This window comes from Scyliorhinus torazame, chromosome 5 (genome assembly GCF_047496885.1).
Source record: "Scyliorhinus torazame isolate Kashiwa2021f chromosome 5, sScyTor2.1, whole genome shotgun sequence".
Classification (NCBI taxonomy): domain Eukaryota; kingdom Metazoa; phylum Chordata; class Chondrichthyes; order Carcharhiniformes; family Scyliorhinidae; genus Scyliorhinus; species Scyliorhinus torazame.
Window position 1 is genome coordinate 119,415,336 of NC_092711.1, and position 20,988 is coordinate 119,436,323.

General features: G+C 48.7%; 2 protein-coding genes across 7 annotated transcripts in view; one reads left to right on the plus strand and one right to left on the minus strand.

The window, feature by feature from the left end:
- The window catches only part of LOC140419627 (uncharacterized), an 81,642-nt gene that overhangs the window by 18,277 nt on the left and 42,377 nt on the right, over window positions 1–20,988 (minus strand). The gene's annotated exons all lie outside the window — the stretch shown is intronic.
- LOC140419626 (uncharacterized) lies at window positions 62–16,173 on the plus strand. Of its 2 annotated transcripts, none has more exons than XM_072503548.1 (2): window positions 62–218; window positions 9,793–16,173. In XM_072503548.1, exon 2 carries the CDS (start codon window positions 10,246–10,248, stop codon window positions 11,614–11,616), a length of 1,371 nt encoding a protein of 456 aa, XP_072359649.1. In that variant the 5' UTR covers window positions 62–218; window positions 9,793–10,245; the 3' UTR covers window positions 11,617–16,173. The 2 variants fall into 2 exon arrangements, with proteins under 2 accessions (XP_072359649.1, XP_072359648.1); XM_072503547.1 differs by having other exon boundaries at window positions 152–261.

A 20,988-nucleotide genomic window follows, 5' to 3' on the forward strand; every position in this document is an offset into this window, starting at 1 on the left:
TGTCCCTGGACATGGGCTGCACTGCGCATGCCCCAGATCACAATGCCCGGGAAGTGATTGACGGCAGCTGCGGGCCAATAGGAAGACTGGAGGACCGAGCGGGACTGGATGGTCCTCCAACCAATCAGAGTGAACGAGAGTGGGTGGGACTTCGACTGAAGCATGCGCAGTGCAGATAATGGCGACGGAGAGAAGCTTTTATCTCGGATCCACAAAGGGTAAGAGGAATATTGTGGAACGCGGGAGCGATGGATCTGGCTGGTGGGTGAAAAAGTTTTCTAAACATGTTGTGCAAGCCCATACCCGGAAAAAATACTTCCTAGTTCGCTTGTTTCACGGAGCGGGACCGAGAGGGTCCAGTGATCGGTTCGGGAGAACGACCGCCATCTTTACTCGGCACAATGAGCAGTAGAGCGCATGTGCAGCCGTCATGTTTGTAGGGGGCAACATTTTCAATGACAGGGAGAAGCTTATTCCACATTGCTCAGAATGGAGACAACTTGGCCAGCAAACTGCATTACCCTTTGTCCTGGGTACTTGACCACCCATTACCCCGGTTTGCACAGACCCAGATATCTAATTGCTGATCAGTAGCAACACAGAAATAAAGAAACAAGCAAATTCTGCTCTCTGGATCCCACTAACTCAATGGATATCTGACCCCATGTGCTGTTCTGTTCAGTCGCACAGAGACCCATGTCAGAAATACAATCCGAGGGGTGGCACGGTGGCGTAGTGTTTAGCACTGTTGCCTTTGGCGCTGAGGATCTGGTATCGATGCCGGCCCTGGGTCACTGTCTGTGTGGAGTTTGCACATTCTTCCCGTATCTGTGTGGGTCTCACCTCCACAATCCAAAAATGTTCAGGGTAGGTGGATTAGGCACGCTAAATTGCCCCCACTAAATTGCCCCTTGGAAAAAATAATTGGGTCCTCTAAATTTATTTTTTTTTCAAAAGAAAATCTTTTCCTACACACAGAACAGACAAACATTTCTTCTTCCACATTCACAGGCCAATGATATTCAGGTCCTGATGAATGGAGTGACTGTTAAATCTTGATGTGAAGTTTGATTTGTGTTTCCATCTCAAAATCCTCCTCTTGTAACATTCTGTAAAAGAAGTTTACAAAAGTCATCACTAGGGGCAGGAACGGTGGCTCAGTGGTTAGCCGAGGATCCGGGTTTGATCCCTGTCCTGTGTTTGATCCCGGGTCACTGTCCGTATGGAGTTTGCACATTCTCCCCATGTCTGTGTGGGACACATCCCCGCAACCCAAAAAGATGTGCAGGGTAGGTGAATTGGCCTCGCAAAAATTACGCCTCAATTGGGAGAAAGAAAATTGGGTAATTTCAAATTTTTAAAATTAAAAATAAACAAATGCCATCACTGTCAATCCAGGATAGAAATTCTGAACAGACAATTCTAGTTTCTCTGGAACATTTTCCCCTTCCCACACACTCTCCCTCCTCGGGCTTAAATCCAAACCCATCTCACCATCTGCACCATCTCTTTCCTCCACTCCCAGTTTTCTCCCTCCCTCCCCTCTGCCTGGATTCAGTTCTCCAGCTCACGTCTGCAGACTGACAATAAAATCAATGGGTCTTATTGGGGGGGTTTCGGGCCTCCAGCGGGTGTTGGTGAATCCTCCCCGTCCATGTCCCAGGGTTTCCTTCCTCCCCTGAGATCAGAGACCTCATTGATGATTTGAGCCCAAACTGGAACCACATTAATTGGGAAAAAAATATTTTGATGTAGGTTCGCGTCTCCACAAAGTGTTTCCACTCCTCCCACCCATCATAGAATTTACAGTGCAGAAGGAGGCCATTCGGCCCATCGAGTCTGCACCGGCTCTTGGAAAGAGCACCCTACCCAAAGTCAACACCTCCACTCTGTCCCCATAACCCAGTAACCCCCCCCCAACACTAAGGGCAATTTTGGACACTAAGGGCAATTTATCATGGCCAAACCACCTAACCTGCACATCTTTGGACTGTGGGAGGAAACCGGAGCAGCCGGAGGAAACCCACGCACACACGGGGAGGATGTGCAGACTCCACACAGACAGTGACCCAAGCCGGAATCGAACCTGGGACCCTGGAGCTGTGAAGCAATTGTGCTATCCACAATGCTACCGTGCTGCCCATCTCCTTAACAGGTTGATGCATTTATTTGTCTGACGAAAAGAATGGTCTCTGATTGCACCATGGTTAGCACTGCTGCCTCATGGCGCCAAGGACCCGTGTTCTATCCCGGCCCTGGATCACTGTCCGTGTGGAGTTTGCACACACATTCTCCCCGTGTCTGCATGCGTCTCACATCCACAACCCAAAGATGTGCAGGGTAGGTGGATTGGCCACGTTAAATTGAACATTAATTGGAAAAAATAATTGGTCACTCGAAATTTATTTTAAAAAAGGATCGTCTCTTTCTAATGTTCACAATTAAAGGGGTGGGTTCCCCAGGAGATGGCTGACATTTCAGGGGACAGTAAATTAATAATGGACAGAGATATGGCTCGTGGTGTTACATGGTACAGATTGGATATATTATTTACCGTTCTGTAATAAAGTAAACATATTATTATTTCTCACCTTGTAATATACGACTGTAGCTACGTTATAGATTTCCAGTCATCTCTTCCCTCAGAGCGTTGTTTTTTTTTTAATAAATATTTTATTGAAAATTTTTGGTCAACCAACACAGTACATTGTGCATCCTTTACACAATATTATAACAACACAAATAACAATGACCTATTTTATAAACAAAAAATGAATAAATAATAAATAACAAAAATGAAAACTAACCCTAATTGGCAACTGCCTTATAGAACATAGAACAATACAGCGCAGTACAGGCCCTTCGGCCCACAATGTTGCACCGAAACAAAAAGCCATCTAACCTACACTATACCATTATCATCCATATGTTTATCCAATCAACTTTTAAATGCCCTCAATGTTGGCGAGTTCACTACTGTAGCAGGTAGGGCATTCCACGGCCTCACTACTCTTTGCGTAAAGAACCTACCTCTGACCTCTGTCCTATATCTATTACCCCTCAGTTTAAAGTTATGTCCCCTCGTGCCAGCCATTTCCATCCGCGGGAGAAGGCTCTCACTGTCCACCCTATCCAACCCCCTGATCATTTTGTATGCTTCTATTAAGTCTCCTCTTAACCTTCTTCTCTCCAACGAAAACAACCTCAAGTCCATCAGCCTTTCCTCATAAGATTTTCCCTCCATACCAGGCAACATCCTGGTAAATCTCCTGTGCACCCGCTCCAAAGCCTCCACGTCCTTCCTATAATGCGGTGACCAGAACTGTACGCAATACTCCAAATGCGGCCATACCAGAGTTCTGTACAGCTGCAACATGACCTCCTGACTCCGGAACTCAATCCCTCTACCAATAAAGGCCAACACTCCATAGGCCTTCTTCACCACCCTATCAACCTGGGTGGCAAGTTTCAGGGATCTATGTACATGGACACCTAGATCCCTCTGCTCATCCACACTTTCAAGAACTTTACCATAAGCCAAATATTCCGCATTCCTGTTATTCCTTCCAAAGTGAATCACCTCACACTTCTCTACATTAAACTCCATTTGCCACCTCTCAGCCCAGCTCTGCAGCTGATCTATATCCCTCTGTAACCTGCTACATCCTTCCACACTATCGACAACACCACCGACTTTAGTATATTAACAACCCTGAGAGTCCTTCTGGTTCTTCCTCCTCCCGCCCCCCCCCCCCCCCCCCCCCCCCGATCCTGGGCTGCTGCTGCTGCCTTCTTTTTTCCATTCCATCTATCTTTCTGCGAGGTATTCGACGAACGGTTGCCACCGCCTGGTGAACCCTTGAGCCGACCCCCTTAGAACGAACTTAATCCGCTCTAGCTTTATAAACCCTGCCATGTCATTTATCCAGGTCTCCACCCCCGGGGGCTTGGCTTCTTTCCACATTAACAGTATCCTGCGCCGGGCTACTAGGGACGCAAAGGCCAAAACATCGGCCTCTCTCGCCTCCTGCACTCCCGGCTCTTGTGCAACCCCAAATATAGCCAACCCCCAGCTTGGTTCGACCCGGACCCCCACTACTTTTGAAAGCACCTTTGTCACCCCCATCCAAAACCCCTGTAGTGCCGGGCATGACCAAAACATATGGGTATGATTCGCTGGGCTTCTCGAGCACCTCGCACACCTATCCTCCACCCCAAAAAATTTACTGAGCCGTGCTCCAGTCATATGCGCCCTGTGTAATACCTTAAACTGAATCAGGCTTAGCCTGGCACACGAGGACGACGAGTTTACCCTGCTTAGGGCATCTGCCCACAGCACCTCCTCGATCTCCTCCCCCAGCTCTTCTTCCCATTTCCCTTTTAGTTCATCTACCATAGTCTCCCCTTCGTCCCTCATTTCCCTATATATATCTGACACCTTACCATCCCCCACCCATGTCTTTGAGATCACTCTGTCCTGCACCTCTTGTGTCGGGAGCTGCGGGAATTCCCTCACCTGTTGCCTCGCAAAAGCCCTCAGTTGCATATACCTGAATGCATTCCCTTGGGGCAACCCATATTTCTCGGTCAGCGCTCCCAGACTCGCGAACTTCCCATCCACAAACAGATCTTTCACTTGCGTTATTCCTGCTCTTTGCCACATTCCATATCCCCCATCCATTCCCCCCGGGGCAAACCTATGGTTGTTTCTTATCGGGGACCCCCCCAAGGTTCCAGTCTTTCCCCTATGCCGTCTCCACTGTCCCCAAATCTTCAGTGTAGCCACCACCACCGGGCTTGTGGTGTAGTTCCTCGGTGAGAACGGCAATGGGGCTGTCACCATAGCCTGTAGGCTAGTCCCCCTACAGGACGCCCTCTCTAATCTCTTCCACGCCGCTCCCTCCTCCTCTCCCATCCACTTACTCACCATTGAAATATTAGCGGCCCAATAATACTCACTTAGGCTCGGTAGTGCCAGCCCCCCCCTATCCCTGCTACGCTGTAAGAATCCCTTCCTCACTCTCGGGGTCTTCCCGGCCCACACAAAACCCATGATGCTCTTTTCAATCCTTTTAAAAAAAGCCTTCGTGATCACCACCGGGAGGCACTGAAACACAAAGAGGAATCTCGGGAGGACCACCATCTTAACCGCCTGCACCCTCCCTGCCAGTGACAGGGATACCATATCCCATCTCTTGAAATCCTCCTCCATTTGTTCCACCAACCGCGTTAAATTTAACCTATGCAATGTGCCCCAATTCTTGGCTATCTGGATCCCCAGGTAACGAAAGTCCCTTGTTACCTTCCTCGACGGTAGGTCCTCTATTTCTCTACTCTGCTCCCCTGGATGCACCACAAACAACTCACTTTTCCCCATGTTCAATTTATACCCTGAAAAATCCCCAAACTCCCCAAGTATCCGCATTATTTCTGGCATCCCCTCCGCCGGGTCTGCCACGTATAGTAGCAAATCGTCCGCATACAAAGATACCCGGTGCTCTTCTCCTCCTCTAAGTACTCCCCTCCACTTCTTGGAACCCCTCAACGCTATCGCCAGGGGCTCAATCGCCAGTGCAAACAATAATGGGGACAGAGGGCATCCCTGCCTTGTCCCTCTATGGAGCCGAAAATATGCAGATCCCGTCCATTCGTGACCACGCTCGCCATCGGGGCCCTATACAACAGCTGCACCCATCTAACATACCCCTCTCCAAAACCAAATCTCCTCAACACCTCCCACAAATAATCCCACTCCACTCTATCAAATGCTTTCTCGGCATCCATCGCCACTACTATCTCCGTTTCCCCCTCTGGTGGGGCCATCATCATTACCCCTAGCAGCCTCCGTATATTCGTGTTCAGCTGTCTCCCCTTCACAAACCCAGTTTGGTCCTCGTGGACCACCCCCGGGACACATTCCTCTATTCTCATTGCCATTACCTTGGCCAGGATCTTGGCATCTACATTTAGGAGGGAAATAGGTCTATAGGACCCGCATTGTAGCGGGTCCTTTTCCTTCTTTAAGAGAAGCGATATCGTTGCTTCAGACATAGTCGGGGGCAGTTGTCCCCTTTCCTTTGCCTCATTAAAGGTCCTCGTCAATACCGGGGCGAGCAAGTCCACATATTTTCTATAGAATTCGACTGGGAATCCATCCGGTCCCGGGGCCTTTCCCGCCTGCATGCTCCTAATTCCTTTCACCACTTCTTCCACCTCGATCTGTGCTCCCAGTCTCACCCTTTCCTGCTCTTCCACCTGAAATTCCAGCCGATCCAAGAAGCCCATCATTCTCTCCCTCCCATCCGGGGGTTGAGCTTCATATAATTTTTTATATAATGTCTTGAACACTCCATTCACTCTCTCCGCTCCCCGCTCCATCTCTCCTTCCTCATCCCTCACTCCCCCTATTTCCCTCGCTGCTCCCCTTTTCCTCAATTGGTGTGCCAGCAACCTGCTCGCCTTCTCCCCATATTCGTACTGTACACCCTGTGCCTTCCTCCATTGTGCCTCTGCAGTGCCCGTAGTCAGCAAGTCAAATTCTACATGTAGCCTTTGCCTTTCCCTGTACAGTCCCTCCTCAGGTGCTTCCGCATATTGTCTGTCCACCCTCAAAAGTTCTTGCAGCAACCGCTCCCGTTCCCTACTCTCCTGCTTTCCTTTATGTGCCCTTATTGATATCAGCTCCCCTCTAACCACCGCCTTCAACGCCTCCCAGACCACTCCCACCTGGACCTCCCCATTATCATTGAGTTCCAAGTACTTTTCAATGCACCCCCTCACCCTTAGACACACACCCTCATCTGCCATTAGTCCCATGTCCATTCTCCAGGGTGGGCGCCCTCCTGTTTCCTCCCCTATCTCCAAGTCCACCCAGTGTGGAGCGTGATCCGAAATGGCTATAGCCGTATACTCCGTTCCCCTCACCTTCGGGATCAACGCCCTTCCCAGCACAAAAAAGTCTATTCGCGAGTAGACTTTATGGACATAGGAGAAAAACGAGAACTCCTTACTCCTAGGTCTGCTAAATCTCCACAGGTCTACACCTCCCATCTGCTCCATAAAATCTTTAAGTACCTTGGCTGCTGCCGGCCTCCTTCCAGTCCTGGACTTCGACCTATCCAGCCCTGGTTCCAACACCGTATTAAAATCTCCCCCCATTATCAGCTTTCCCATCTCTAGGTCCGGAATGCGTCCTAGCATCAGCATCCGCCTCATAAAATTGGCATCATCCCAGTTCGGGGCATATACGTTTACCAAAATCACCGTCTCCCCCTGTAGTTTGCCACTCACCATCACGTATCTGCCCCCGTTATCCGCCACTATAGTCTTTGCCTCGAACATTACCCGCTTCCCCACTAATATAGCCACCCCCCTGTTTTTCGCATCTAGCCCCGAATGGAACACCTGCCCCACCCATCCTTTGCGTAGCCTAACCTGGTCTATCAGTTTCAGGTGCGTTTCCTGTAACATAACCACATCTGCCTTAAGTTTCTTAAGGTGTGCGAGTACCCGTGCCCTCTTTATCGGCCCGTTCAGCCCTCTCACGTTCCACGTGATCAGCCGGGTTGGGGGGCTTCCGACCACCCCCCCCCCCCTTGTCGATTAGCTATCCCCTTTTTCCAGCTCCTCACCCGGTTCCCACGCAGCTGTATCTCCCCCAGGAGGTGCCCCCCCGCCCATCCCCTCCCATACCAGCTCTCCCCAGCAGCAGCAATCCAGTAATTCCCCCGCTAGATCCCCCGCTCGCGTAATTACTCCCCCCATGTTACTCCCAGAAGTCAGCAAACTCTGGCCGACCTCGGCTTCCCCCCGTGACCTCGGCTCGCACCGTGCGATGCCCCCTCCTTCCTGCTTCTCTATTCCCGCCATGATTATCATAGTGCGGGAACCAAGCCCGCGCTTCTCCCTTGGCCCCGCCCCCAATGGCCAACGCCCCATCTCCTCCACCTCCCGTCCTCCCCCCATCACCACCTGTGGAAGAGAGAAAAGTTACCACATCGCAGGATTAGTACATAAAACTCCTCTTTCCCCCCTTTTTAACCCCCCTCTTCGCCCCCCACATTCGCCCCACCACTTTGTTCAAACGTTCTTTTTAATAACCCGCTCATTCCAGTTTTTCTTCCACAATAAAAGTCCACGCTTCATCCGCCGTCTCAAAGTAGTGGTGCCTCTCTCGATATGTGACCCACAGTCTTGCCGGTTGCAGCATTCCAAATTTTATCTTCTTTTTATGAAGCACCGCCTTGGCCCGATTAAAGCTCGCCCTCCTTCTCGCCACCTCCGCACTCCAGTATTGATAAACGTGGATCACCGCGTTCTCCCATTTACTGCTCCGAGTTTTCTTTGCCCATCTAAGGACCATTTCTCTATCTTTAAAACGGAGGAATCTCACCACTATGGCTCTGGGAATTTCTCCTGCTCTCGGTCCTCGCGCCATCACTCGGTATGCTCCCTTCACCTCCAACGGACCCACCGGGGCCTCCGCTCCCATTAACGAGTGCAGCATCGTGCTCACATATGCCCCGACGTCCGCTCCCTCCGCACCTTCAGGAAGACCAAGAATCCTCAGGTTGTTCCTCCTTGCGTTGTTCTCCAGTGCCTCCAACCTTTCCACACATCGTTTCTGATGTGCCTCATGCGTCTCCGTCTTCACCACCAGGCCCTGTATGTCGTCCTCATTCTCGGCTGCCTTTGCCTTCACGACCCGAAGCTCCCGCTCCTGGGTCTTTTGTTCCTCCTTTAGCCCTTCGATCGCCTGTAGTATCGGGGCCAACAGCTCTTTCTTCATTTCCTTTTGAGCTCTTCCACACAGCATTTCAAGAACTCTTGTTGTTCAGGGCCCCATGTTAAACTGCCACCTTCCGACGCCATCTTGGTTTTTGCTTGCCTTCCTTGCCGCTGTTCTAAAGGATCCACTGCAATCCGGCCACTTTCTCCTCTTTTCATCCGTATCCAGGGGGGATTCCCTTCTGGTTTACCGCACAGTGTTTTTAGCCGTCAAAATTGCCGTTGGGGCTCCTATCAAGAGCCCAAAAGTCCGTTTCACCGGGAGCTGCCGAAACGTGCGACTCAGCTGGTCATCGCCGCACCCGGAAGTCCCCTCAGAGCGTTGTTAATCTTTGGATTTCTCTTTCACAGGGACCAGTTGTATCTGGGGGTCATTGAATATATTGAAGCACAAGTCTGACATGTTTTATTGTCAATGGAGTTCAGGGTTATGGGGAACAGGTAGGAAAATAGAGTGAAAGCTGAGATGAGGAGGGATCTCGTCATTCGAGGATGTGGTGAACTTTTGGAATTCTCTATCCCAGAGGAATGTGCAGCCTCAGTCAATAAGTATGTTCAAGACAAATATTGATAGGTTTCTAGATATTGAAGATATTGAGGGATCATGTGGGAAAATCGCCTTGATGCTCTTAGCTGAGTGTCCTGGTGGTCCAAAGCTCCAAACGTTACTTGGATAACTGTGGTAATTCTAGAGGTAGATCGGCTAAGGATCTCATTGAACGGTTGAGCAGACTCAGTGAGCCGAATGGCCTAATCCTATTATAATCTGTGTCCTGGTCAGGAAGCAGTGAGATGAGCTTGGATCTGTCAATCAGCACGAATCAGCACGTTCAGGAGAATTGGGAGGGTGAATGTTAGATCAGCAGTGAGAATGGAGGCAGAGTGTGTGGGATGGAGATTTACAGCTTTTGGAGAATGAGGGGGGAAATAATGTTTCCCAGGAACTAGAATTGTTCTGAATTTCGTTCCTGTACTAACCATGACTTTTGTAAATTGTTTTTAAAGGATATTGGAAGAGGAGGAATTATAGACAGAAATCTCAAACATCACGTCTTGATGTGACAAACTCACTCGATTCCTTCTGACCTGAATATCATCGAGCTCTGAATATCATCGGCGAGAAGGAGAAATGTTTATCCGATGTGTCGGATTCAAAAGATTTTAAACGTGAATGTGACTGGAAAAGCACCGAGACCCACACAACACACACCCGAGTGAGAGAGTTCCAGTGAACTGACTGTGGAAACATCAGTGTGACTCGAAAAGCACCGAGACCCACACAACACACACCCGAGTGAGAGAGTTCCAGTGAACTGATGTGGAAAGAGCTTTAACTAGTTACACAGCCTGAAAAACCATCACACCATTCACAGTGAGGAGAGACAGTGCACATGTTCTGTGTGTACACAAGGAATCCGCTGATTGTCCAATCTGGAGCGACTCGAGGAGACCCAAAACATGGACAAACCGTGGAAATGTGGTGATTGTGGGAGGGAATACAAAGTCCCATCTAAGCTGGAGATTCATCGACGCAGTCACACTGGAGAGAGGCCATTCACCTGCTCTCAGTGTAGGAAGGGATTCACTCAGTTATCTCATCTGCAGGCACACCAGCGAGTTCACACTGGAGAGAAGCCATTCACCTGCTCTCAGTGTGGGAAGGGGTTCACTCAGTTATCTTACCTGCAGTCACACCAGCGAGTTCATACTGGGGAGAAGCCATTTACCTGCCCTCAGTGTGGGAAGGGATTCCGTGCTCTATTCGTCCTGCGGAGGCATCAGCGGGTTCACACTGGGGAGAGGCCATTTACCTGCTCTCAGTGTGGGAAGGGATTTATTGATTCATCCAGCCTACGGAAACATCAGCGAATTCACACGGGGGAGAGGCCATTCTCCTGCTCTCAGTGTGGGAAGGGATTTATTGATTCATCCACCTTGCAGTCACACCAGCGAGTTCACACTGGGGAGAAACCATTCACCTGCTCTCAGTGTGGGCAGAGATTCCGTGCTTCATTCACCCTGCGGAAACATCAGCGAGTTCACACTCGGGAGAGGCCATTCACCTGTTCTCAATGTGGGAAGGGATTCATCGATTCATCTGCCCTGCGGAGACATCAGCGCGTTCACAGTGGGGAAAGGCCATTCATCTGCTCTCAGTGTGGGAAGGGATTTATTGATTCATCCGTCCTGCGGAAACATCAACGAATTCACACTGGGGAGAGGCCATTCATTTGCTCTCAGTGTGGGAAGGGATTCATTGATTCATCCACCCTGCAGAGACATCAGCGAGTTCACACAGGGGAGAGGCCATTCACCTGCTCTCAGTGTGGGAAGGGATTCAGTGATTCATCCACCCTGCAGAGACATCAGCGAGTTCACACTGGGGAGAGGCCATTCATCTGCTCTCAGTGTGGGAAGGGACTCATTGATGCATCCACCCTGCGGAAACATCAGCGAATTCACACAGGGGAGAAGCCATTCACCTGCTCTCAGTGTGGGAAGGGGTTTATCGATTCATCCACCCTGCGGAAACATCAGCGAGTTCACACTGGGGTGAGGCCGTTCACCTGCTCTCAATGTGGGAAGGGATTCACTCGGTTATCCACCCTGCAGACACACCAGCGAATTCACACTGGGACGAAGCCATTCACCTGCTCTCAGTGTGGGAAGGGATTTATTGATTCAAACATCCTGCAAAGACATCAGCGAGTTCACACTGGGGAGAAGCCGTTCACCTGCTCCCTCTGTGGGAATGGATTCACACAGTTAACCAGTCTGCAGACACACCAGCGAGTTCACACTGGGGAGAGGCCGTTCACCTGCTCTTAGTCTGGGAAGGGATTACATAGAAACATAGAAAATAGGAGCAGGAAGAGGCCATTTGGCCCTTTGCGCCTGCTCTGCCATTCGTTACATATTGCCTTATCATCCAACTTAATAGCCTAATCCCTAAGAGGTGCAATCCACAGTTTACAAAGGAAATTAGAAATAGTATCCGATCCAAGGAAGAAGCATACAGATTGGCCAAGCAAAATAATAGGTCTGAGGATTGGAAACAGTTTAGAATTCAGCAAAGAAGGACAAAGGGATTGATTATGAAGGAGAAAGTACAGTATGAAAGTAAGCTTGCAGGGAACAGAAAGACTGACACTGAGAGTTTCATACGTGAAGAGAAAGAGATTGGTAAAGAGAAATGTAGGCCACCTACAGACAGAAACAGGGGAATGCATAATAACGGACAAAGGAATGGCTGAGCAATTGAATACATACTTTGGTTCTGGAGAGAGGTAGAGAGAAAGCAGGGAATTATAGACCAGTAAGCCGAGTGTGGAAAATTCTTGAATCCATTATTAAGGGCTTTTCAGCGGAACATTTAGAAAGCAGTGGCAGGATCAGTGTTGGAATCTGTAATTGATGGATCTTAACTTGCCGAACTATGCCAAGTTGGGGGAAGCTTAGTTGATGAATCAAAGTCCTGGCGCACTACGACAAGTTATAAGATTTGTAATATTTCTAGACTATGCCAAGTTGTTGGATTCCTAGTATTATTCGACTGTGTAAAGTTGAAGGAATTTATATCATTTCCACTATTCGGTTACCAGTAGCACTTTGCGAATACTGGGACTCAGCAGAAATTTAAGTTAAAACTTCTCAGGTGCCAAAAAGAATTGTTTTATTTGTAGTTGCTTGATTACAATTTGAAAGTCATTTAAAAGGCAATTCGTAGACAATTCGAAGCTTTCAGAGAATTACAGACATTATCTTTTTGCTTAGGCAGACTGCTCGAAAGTAACTTTTAAAAGGTCAAAGTCTGGCAATGAAACATGAAGAGAGAGATAATCTTCAGCTAAACTCAAAGTCAAAAGCAGACTAACAGAATCAAAAACAGAAAGACAGAAACCCCAAAAGACAACTCTAAAATGGCGGGCGGAAACTTTTCAGTTATACACTTTCATATCTGTCTTAAGTCATCTAATCACACCCCAATATAATCCTAATTGGTTTGGGTTAGACTCAAACACATTTGATTTGATGGCAAGCCGTCCATCTTCAATGTGCAATATCAGCTTTTAATTGTTTCATGTCTACATGTTATGGAATGTGATATTCTGCTAATCTTTACCAGCAATAGACTGGTTAAGCTAGCTTGGCTAATGTAACAATGGAGACTTCATATCGAGAAAGATTGAGTAAAATATATATATGATTCAATGCTCTTACAAACTGCATTGGGCTCCTGCCACCTCGTTGCCATGGAACTCAGTCCTTGTCCTTGACAATTAGCACAAGCAGTGTCAAATTGTCTTGCAACTGTGCTGTTATAATTTATGATGGAATTTCATGTACCTATTGAAGTCCTGAATTTATGTGTGCTGAAATTCTCATTTTTAAATGAGTATTTAAAACTAGGGCTTAATATTTATGCTTAAACAGCTATCTTTTACCTATACTAGTTGTATTCGAAATACCTGGCTTCGACAATCAGTCAGAGTCAGCATGGATTTATGAAGGGGAAATCATGCTTGACAAATCTTTTGGAATTCTTTGAAGATGTAACCAGTACAGTTGACAAGGGGAGCCAGTCGATGTGGTATATTTGAACTTTCAGAAGGCGTTTGACAAAGTCCTGCCTCAGAGATTATTGTGCAAAATTGAAGTGCATGGGATTGGGGGAAGTGTATTGAGGTGGATAGAAAACTGGTTGGCAGAGAGGAAACAAAGGGTAGGAATTAATTGGTCCTTTTCAAATTGGCAGGCAGTAACTAGTGGGGTGCCACAGGGATCGGTGCTGGGACCCCAGCTATTCACAATATATATTAATATTTGGATGAGGGAACAAAATGTAACATCTCAAAGTTTGCAGAGGATACCAAATTGGGTCAGAGGGTGAACTGTAACGAGGATGCAGGGATCCTACAGCATGATCTGGACAGGTTGGGCGAGTGGGCAAATCAATGGCAGATGCAGTATAATTTGGATAAGTGTGAGGTTATTCAGTTTGGGAGCAAAAACAAGAAGGCAGATTACTACCTGAATGGTTGTAAATTGGGAGAGGGAAGTGTGCAGCGGGACCTGGGTGTCCTTGTGCACCAGTCGCTGAAGGTAAGCATGCAGGTGCAGCAGGTGGTTAACAAGGCTAATGGTATGTTTTTAAAAAATATAAATAGAGTACTCAATTATTTTTTTCTCGAATTAAGGGGCAATTTAGCATGGTCAATCGACCTAGCCTGCACATCTTTGGGTTGTCGGGGTGAAACCCAAGTAGACATGGGGAGAATGTGCAAACTCCACACGGACAGTGACACGGGGCCGGGATTCGAACCTGGGTCCTGAGTGCCGCAGTCCCAGTGCTAACCACTGCGCCACATGCTGCCCTGGCTAATAGTATGTTGGCCTTCATTCCGAGAGGTTTCGAGTACAGAAGCAGGGATGTGTTGCTGCAATTGTACAGGGCCTTGATGAGGCCACACCTAGAATATTGTGTGCAGTTTTGGTCTCCTCTGAGGAAGGATGTTCTTGCTTTCGAGGGAGTGCAGCGAATGTTTACCAAACTGATTCCAGGGATGGCAGGACTGTCATATGAGGAGAGATTGACGAGATTGGGATTGTTCTCGCTGGAGTTCAGAAGAATGAGGGGGGATCTCATAGAGACTTTTAAAATTCTAACAGGACTAGACAGGGAAGATGGTACCAATGATGGGTGTGTCCAGAGCCAGATGTCACAGTCTGAGGTTTCAGGGTAAACCATTTCGGACAGAGATGAGGAGACATTTCTTCACCAAAAGAGTGGTGAGCTTGTGGAATTCATTACCACAGGAAGTAGTTGATGCTAAAACACTGAATATATTCAAGAGGCGGCTAGATATAGCACTTGGGGAGAATGGGATCGAAGGCTTTGGGGAAAATAGGATTAGGCCATTGAGTTGGATGATCAGCCAGGATCGTGATAAATGGCGGAGCAGGCTCGAAGGGCCAAAAGACCTCCTCCTGCTCCTGCCTTCTATGTATTGTAGGTTTCTATGAGATCCCCCCTCATTCTTCTGAACGCCAGAGAATACAATCCTAACTGATTCAATCTCTCAAACGTCAGTCCCACCATCCCAGGAATCAGCCTGGTAAACCTTTGCTGCACTCCCTCTAGAGCAAGAACATCCTTCCTCCGATAAGGAGACCAAAACTACACACAATATTCCAGGTATGGCCTCGCCAAGGCCCTGTATAATTGCAGCAAGATATCCCTGCTCCTGTACTCGAATCCGCTCGCAATGAAAGCTAACGTATCATTTGCCTTCTTTACCGCCTGCTGTAGCATGCTGACCTTCTGTGACTGGTGTACGAGGATACCCAGGTCTCGTTGCACATTCCCCTCTCGTAATTTATGGCCATTCAGCTCTCCTTATGTGGCCTGGCCTACACGTGACTCCAGATCCATAGCGATGTTGTGGTTGATTTGTAAGTGTCCCCTGAAATAGCCTCACAAGACACGCAGTTCAGGGGTAATTGGAATGAGCAGTAAATTCTGGTCCAGCCAGTGAAGCCCACCTCCCATGAATGAATAATTTTTGAGAAGGCTCAATGTTCAATCTTAAGATTAGTAAGAAACTGTCTCTGATTGGCTTTGATTTATTGTCACGTGTGCCGAGGTACAGTGAAAAGTATTGTTCTACGTACAGTCCAGACAGATCGTTCCATACATGAAACAATCTAGGACATACGATAAATACACAATGTAAATACATAGACACCAGGTAAAGCATACGGAGTGTAGTACTTTTTTTCATAGATTATTTCATAGAATTTACAGTGCAGAAGGAGGCCATTCGACCCATCGAGTCTGCACCGGCTCTTGGAAAGAGCACCCTACCCAAGGTCCACATCGCCACCTTATCCCCATAACCCAGTAATCCCACCCAACACTAAGGGCAATTTTGGACACTAAGAGCAATTTGTCATGGCCAATCCACCTAACCTGCACATCTTTGGACTGTGGGAGGAAACCGGAGCACCCGGAGGAAACCCACGCACACACGGGGAGGATGTGCAGACTCCGCACAGACCACTCAGTAGATAATCAGTGTATGTATAAACCAAATGTATTAATTAAATATTACTGTATTAATTAGCTACCAGTCTGCAACATGATTAAATAAGCAGTGATCCTTAATTGAGTTTCAATTAATGAAACAATAATGAATCAGTAGTTCTAGTAAAAGTCTGAGTTTTATTTGTTGTAAAAATGTAAAAGCTTCATTGCTGTGTATATAAAGAATGTGCAATGAGGATAAATGTACCGGCAAGGGAGACCTACCAACTCTGATTAGCCTCAACATTTGAAACTGTATGAATAAGGAATTGTACAGAATCAGATAAAGGGATAGTATGAAACAGTTCAATTGTATTACTGTCAAAGGTAATGAGAGACGGTGGTGTCAGTAATTAAAGATCCAATTAAATTAAACTAGTGCCCAATTGACCAATGGTCATGTTACCACAGGTCTAACTCTGACATGAGATAATGGTCAATTTGGGGGTAAAAGTAGAGGTTTCGAAGGTCTTCTTTGCTGGCCAAGTACTGAAGACTCCCGAGGCCGAGTTCCAAGGAAATTACTCTCAAAGAAGGAGCCAGAGAGGGTTACGCTTCTACAGACTGATCACCTGCATGAAGTTGTCAACGTCTTCAAGTTGTTCAGTAAAGCTTTTCTTTAAAAAAACTTGTTTTTAAATTTACTGTCCAGAATTCTGCCTTTGCTTTAATTGGTTAAAGTCTTGTCTGAACCAAAGCAAATCTATTAATTGGGGATGTCTGAAATCAATTAAGGATCAGAAAGCATCAATCTTCAATTTAAAACTTGCACTTCTGTAGCGCCTTTCACAACCACAGCATGTCCCAAAGACCTTCTGAAGTGTGGTCACTGTTTTACGGAAATGCAGCAGCCAATTTCCACAAAGCAAGATGCCACAAACAGCAATGTGACAATGAGCAGATGATCGGAGTTTGGTGATGTTGATTTAAAAAAAAAACATTTTATTAAGGTTTTTGTAATTTTATAATAACAAGTGACAACAACAGTAAACAATGTAAATCCAACCATAAAACATCGTGGAGAAATCATCTCCATCCCTAAAAGGTCCCCTCTACCCTCAATAGAAAATAGCCTAACTAACCCCCTCCCCTTTAAGTTTTTTGCCTCTGTTGACAGTTAATTTTCTCTAAAGAAGTCGACAAACGGCTGCCACCTCCGGGCGAACCCGAGCGTTGACCCTCTTCGGGCAAACGGAATTTTTTTTCAAGACTGAGAAACCCAGCCATATCGCTAACCCAGATCTCTGATTTCTGGGGCTTCGAGTCCCTTCACGCTAGCAATATCCGTCTCTGATGCCTTGCTAGCCGCACGTTTCGGCGGCTCCAGCTCCGACGGACCTTTGGGCTCTTTTAAGAGCCCCAACGGGGAATTTTTTGACCACGCAACCCGGTGTGGGGTGAGTGAGAAGGGAGTCTCCCCCCCCCCCCAACGAAGGAGGAAAAAACCGGCGCCGGCGGCTGCAGCACGAGGAATCGTCGACCAAAGGGTCAGAAAGAGAGAAGTACAAGATGGCGGCGGAGAAAGCGCAGGCGACATGGGGGCCTGAGCAGGATGAAATTGTGAGACGGTGCGTGGAGCTGCTGAAGAGGGAGGTGCTGACCCCGATGCTACAGGCAATTGAGGGGCTCAAGGAGACATTAAAGACCCAGGAGATAGAGCTCCCCGTGGTGGAGCAGAAGGTGACAGATATTGAGGACGAGATCCTGGGCCTGGCGGTTAAGACACAGACGCACGAGGCACTTCATAAAAAGTGTACTGAAAGGATCGAGGCCCTAGAAAACGGAGCGCGAAGGAAGAACCTTCGGATACTGGGTCTCCCTGAGGGTGTGGAAGGAGTGGACTGTGGAGCGTATGCAAGTACGATGCTGACCTCACTGATGGGTGCTGAGGCCCCTACGGGCCCCTTGGAGGTGGAGTGGGCAAATCGGATTCCGGCGAGAAGACCGAAAGCAGGAGAACAACCCAGGGCGATAATCGTGCGATTTTACCGCCTTAAGGATAGAGAAGAGGTCCTGAGATGGGCTAAAAAGGTGCGGAGTAGCAGATGGGAGAATGCAGTGGTACGGGTGTACCAGGATTGGAGTGCGGAGGTGGCGAGAAGGAGGGCGGGCTTTAACCGAGCCAAAGAGGTGTTGCATAAAAGGAAGGTGAAGTTCGGGATGCTGCAGCCGGCAAGACTATGGGTCACGTATCAGGAGAGACACCATTATTTCGAGACGGCGGAGGAAGCATGGACCTTTATCAAAGAGGAGAAATTGGATCGGAACTGAGGGACTGATGCTGCAGGAAATGTTATTGTTAATGTTATGGTTGAAGTTAATTGAGAAGTAAATTGGGAAGGGGGGAGACATTGGGGAAATGTGGGCGCCGGTGAGGGGGGAAAGACGGGACATAGTTGGAGAATGGGGGAGGGGAGGGGGAGGGGAAAGGGAGCTGCGCCATAAGAGGCGGGACAGGTAAAGGGATGTTCCCACGCCAGAAAGAATAAGGCGGGAAGACAGGCGCAAGGCGGATGGGAGTTCCCCACACGGGGGGGGGGGGGGGGTCGAGGAGTGAGCAGGAGAAGCCGGGGTCAGTTGAAGTCAGCTGACTTACGGAAGTAATATGGGGGGAACAATCACGCTAGAAAGAGATATAGCGGGGGGGGGGGGGAGAACTGGGTTGCTGCTGCGGAAATCCAAAAGGAAATGGCTAAAGAGTGGGTGGGCGGGGATGGTGTGCGACGCTGGGGGAGCGAGCGGGAGCGCGGACGCGGGATATGGGACTGGCCTAGAGAAGGTAATGGCTAGTCGACACGGGAGGGGGGCAGGTAGCCCCCTAGTGAGGCTGATCACGTGAGAGGCCTGAACGGACCGATAAAAAGGGCCCGAGTGCTCGCGCATTTGAAAGGACTAAGGGCAGACGTGGTTATGCTCCAAGAGACGCACCTAAAGGTGGCGGCCAATTTAGGTTAAGGAAAGGATGGGTGGGACAGGTGTTCCACTCAGGACTGGACGCAAAGAATAGAGGGGTGGCCATTTTGGTGGGGAAACAGGTAGCATTTGAAGCAAAGAACATCGTAGCAGATAGCGGAGGTAGATATGTAATGGTGAGTGGCAGGCTGGAGGGAATGGAGGTCGTGTTGGTTAATGTGTATGCCCCAAACTGGGACGATGCGGGATTTATGAGACGGATGCTGGGGCGTATACCGGACCTGGAGGTAGGAAACTTGATTTTAGGAGGGGACTTTAATACGGTGCTGGACCCGGGGCTAGATAGATCCAGCTCAAGGACCGGAAGAAGGCCGGCAGCGGCCAAGGTACTTAAGGGGTTTATGGACCAAATGGGGGGAGTGGATCAATGGCGATTTCTTAGACCTAGGGCTAGGGAGTTCTCCTTCTCCCATGTCCATAAAGTGTACTCCCGGATAGATTTTTTTGTTTTAGGAAGGTCGTTGATCTCTAGGGTGGAAGAAGCTGAGTACTCAGCCATAGCGGTTTCGGATCATGCCCCACATTGGGTGGACCTGGAATTAGGAGAGGAAAGGGAGCAGAGAACACTCTGGCGATTAGATGTGGGACTGATGGCGGATGAGGGAGTGTGTGCAAGAGTGCGGGGGTGTATTGAGAGATACCTGGAGGTCAATGACGACGGCGAGGTCCCTGTGGGAGTGGTATGGGAAGCACTAAAAGCGGTGGTCAGAGGAGAGCTGATCTCCATTGGGGCCCACAAAAGGAAAACAGAGGCCAAGGAAAGGGAAAGAGTACTGGGGGAGATTTTAAGGGTGGATAGGGAATTTGCAGAGACCCCGGAGGAGGAATTGTACAGGGAGAGGAGACGACTCCAGACGGAGTTTGACCTTCTGACCACCAGAAAGGCGGAGGTACTGTGGAGGAAGGCACAGGGGAGGAGGTATGAATATGGGGAAAAGGCGAGTCGCCTGTTGGCTCATCAATTGCGAAAGAGGGCAGCAGCGAGGGAGATAGGAGGAATTAGAGACGAAAGGGGAGACACGGTGCGAAGGGCAGGAAAGATAAATGAGGTGTTCAAGACCTTCTATGAGGGACTGTATAGGTCTCAACCCCCAGGGGGAGAGGAGGGGATGCGGCAGTTCCTGGACCAATTGAGGTTCCCGAAAGTGGAGGAGCAGGAGGTGGTAGGCCTAGGGGCACCGATTGGGGTGGACGAGGTTATTAAGGGACTGGGAAGCAGGGAAGGCCCCGGGACCAGACGGGTTCCCGGTGGAATATTACAGAAAATATGTGGACTTGTTGGCCCCGTTGATGGTGAGGACGTTCAATGAGGCCAGGGAAGAGGCGATGTCGGAGGCGACGATATCGTTAATTTTGAAGAGGGATAAAGATCCGTTGCAGTGCGGGTCCTATAGACCTATTTCATTATTGAACGTGGACGCCAAATTGTTGGCAAAGGTACTGGCATCGAGGATAGAGGACTGTGTCCCGGGGGTAGTGCACGAAGACCAGACAGGGTTCGTAAAAGGGAGACAACTGAATGTTAACGTGCGACGACTACTAGGGGTGATAATGAGAGGCAGAGATAGTGGCGGCAATGGATGCAGAGAAGGCATTTGATAGGGTGGAGTGGGAGTATCTTTGGGAAGTGTTAAGGAGGTTTGGGTTCGGGAACGGGTTTATTAGCTGGGTTAGACTTCTTTATGGGGCTCCAACGGCAAGTGTAGTTACAGGTCGACATAGATCGGAGTATTTCCGACTATATAGGGGAACAAGGCAGGGATGCCCGCTGTCTCCATTGTTGTTTGCGTTGGCAATTGAACCTCTGGCCATGGTGTTGAGAGACTCCAGGAAATGGAGAGAGGTGGTTAGAGGGGGAGAAGAACACCGAGTCTCGTTATACGCAGATGACCTATTGTTATACGTGTCGGACCCAGCGGGGGGGGGATGATAGAGGTTATGCGAATGTTGAGGGAGTTCGGGGATTTCTCGGGGTATAGGCTAAACATGGGGAAGAGTGAATTATTTGTGATACATCCAGGGGACCAGAGTAGAGAGATAGAAGGCCTGCCTCTAAGGAAAGTGGAAATAAACTTCCGATACCTGGGGATTCAGATCGCTAGGAGCTGGGGAACCTTGCACAGACTTAATCTGACACGGCTGGT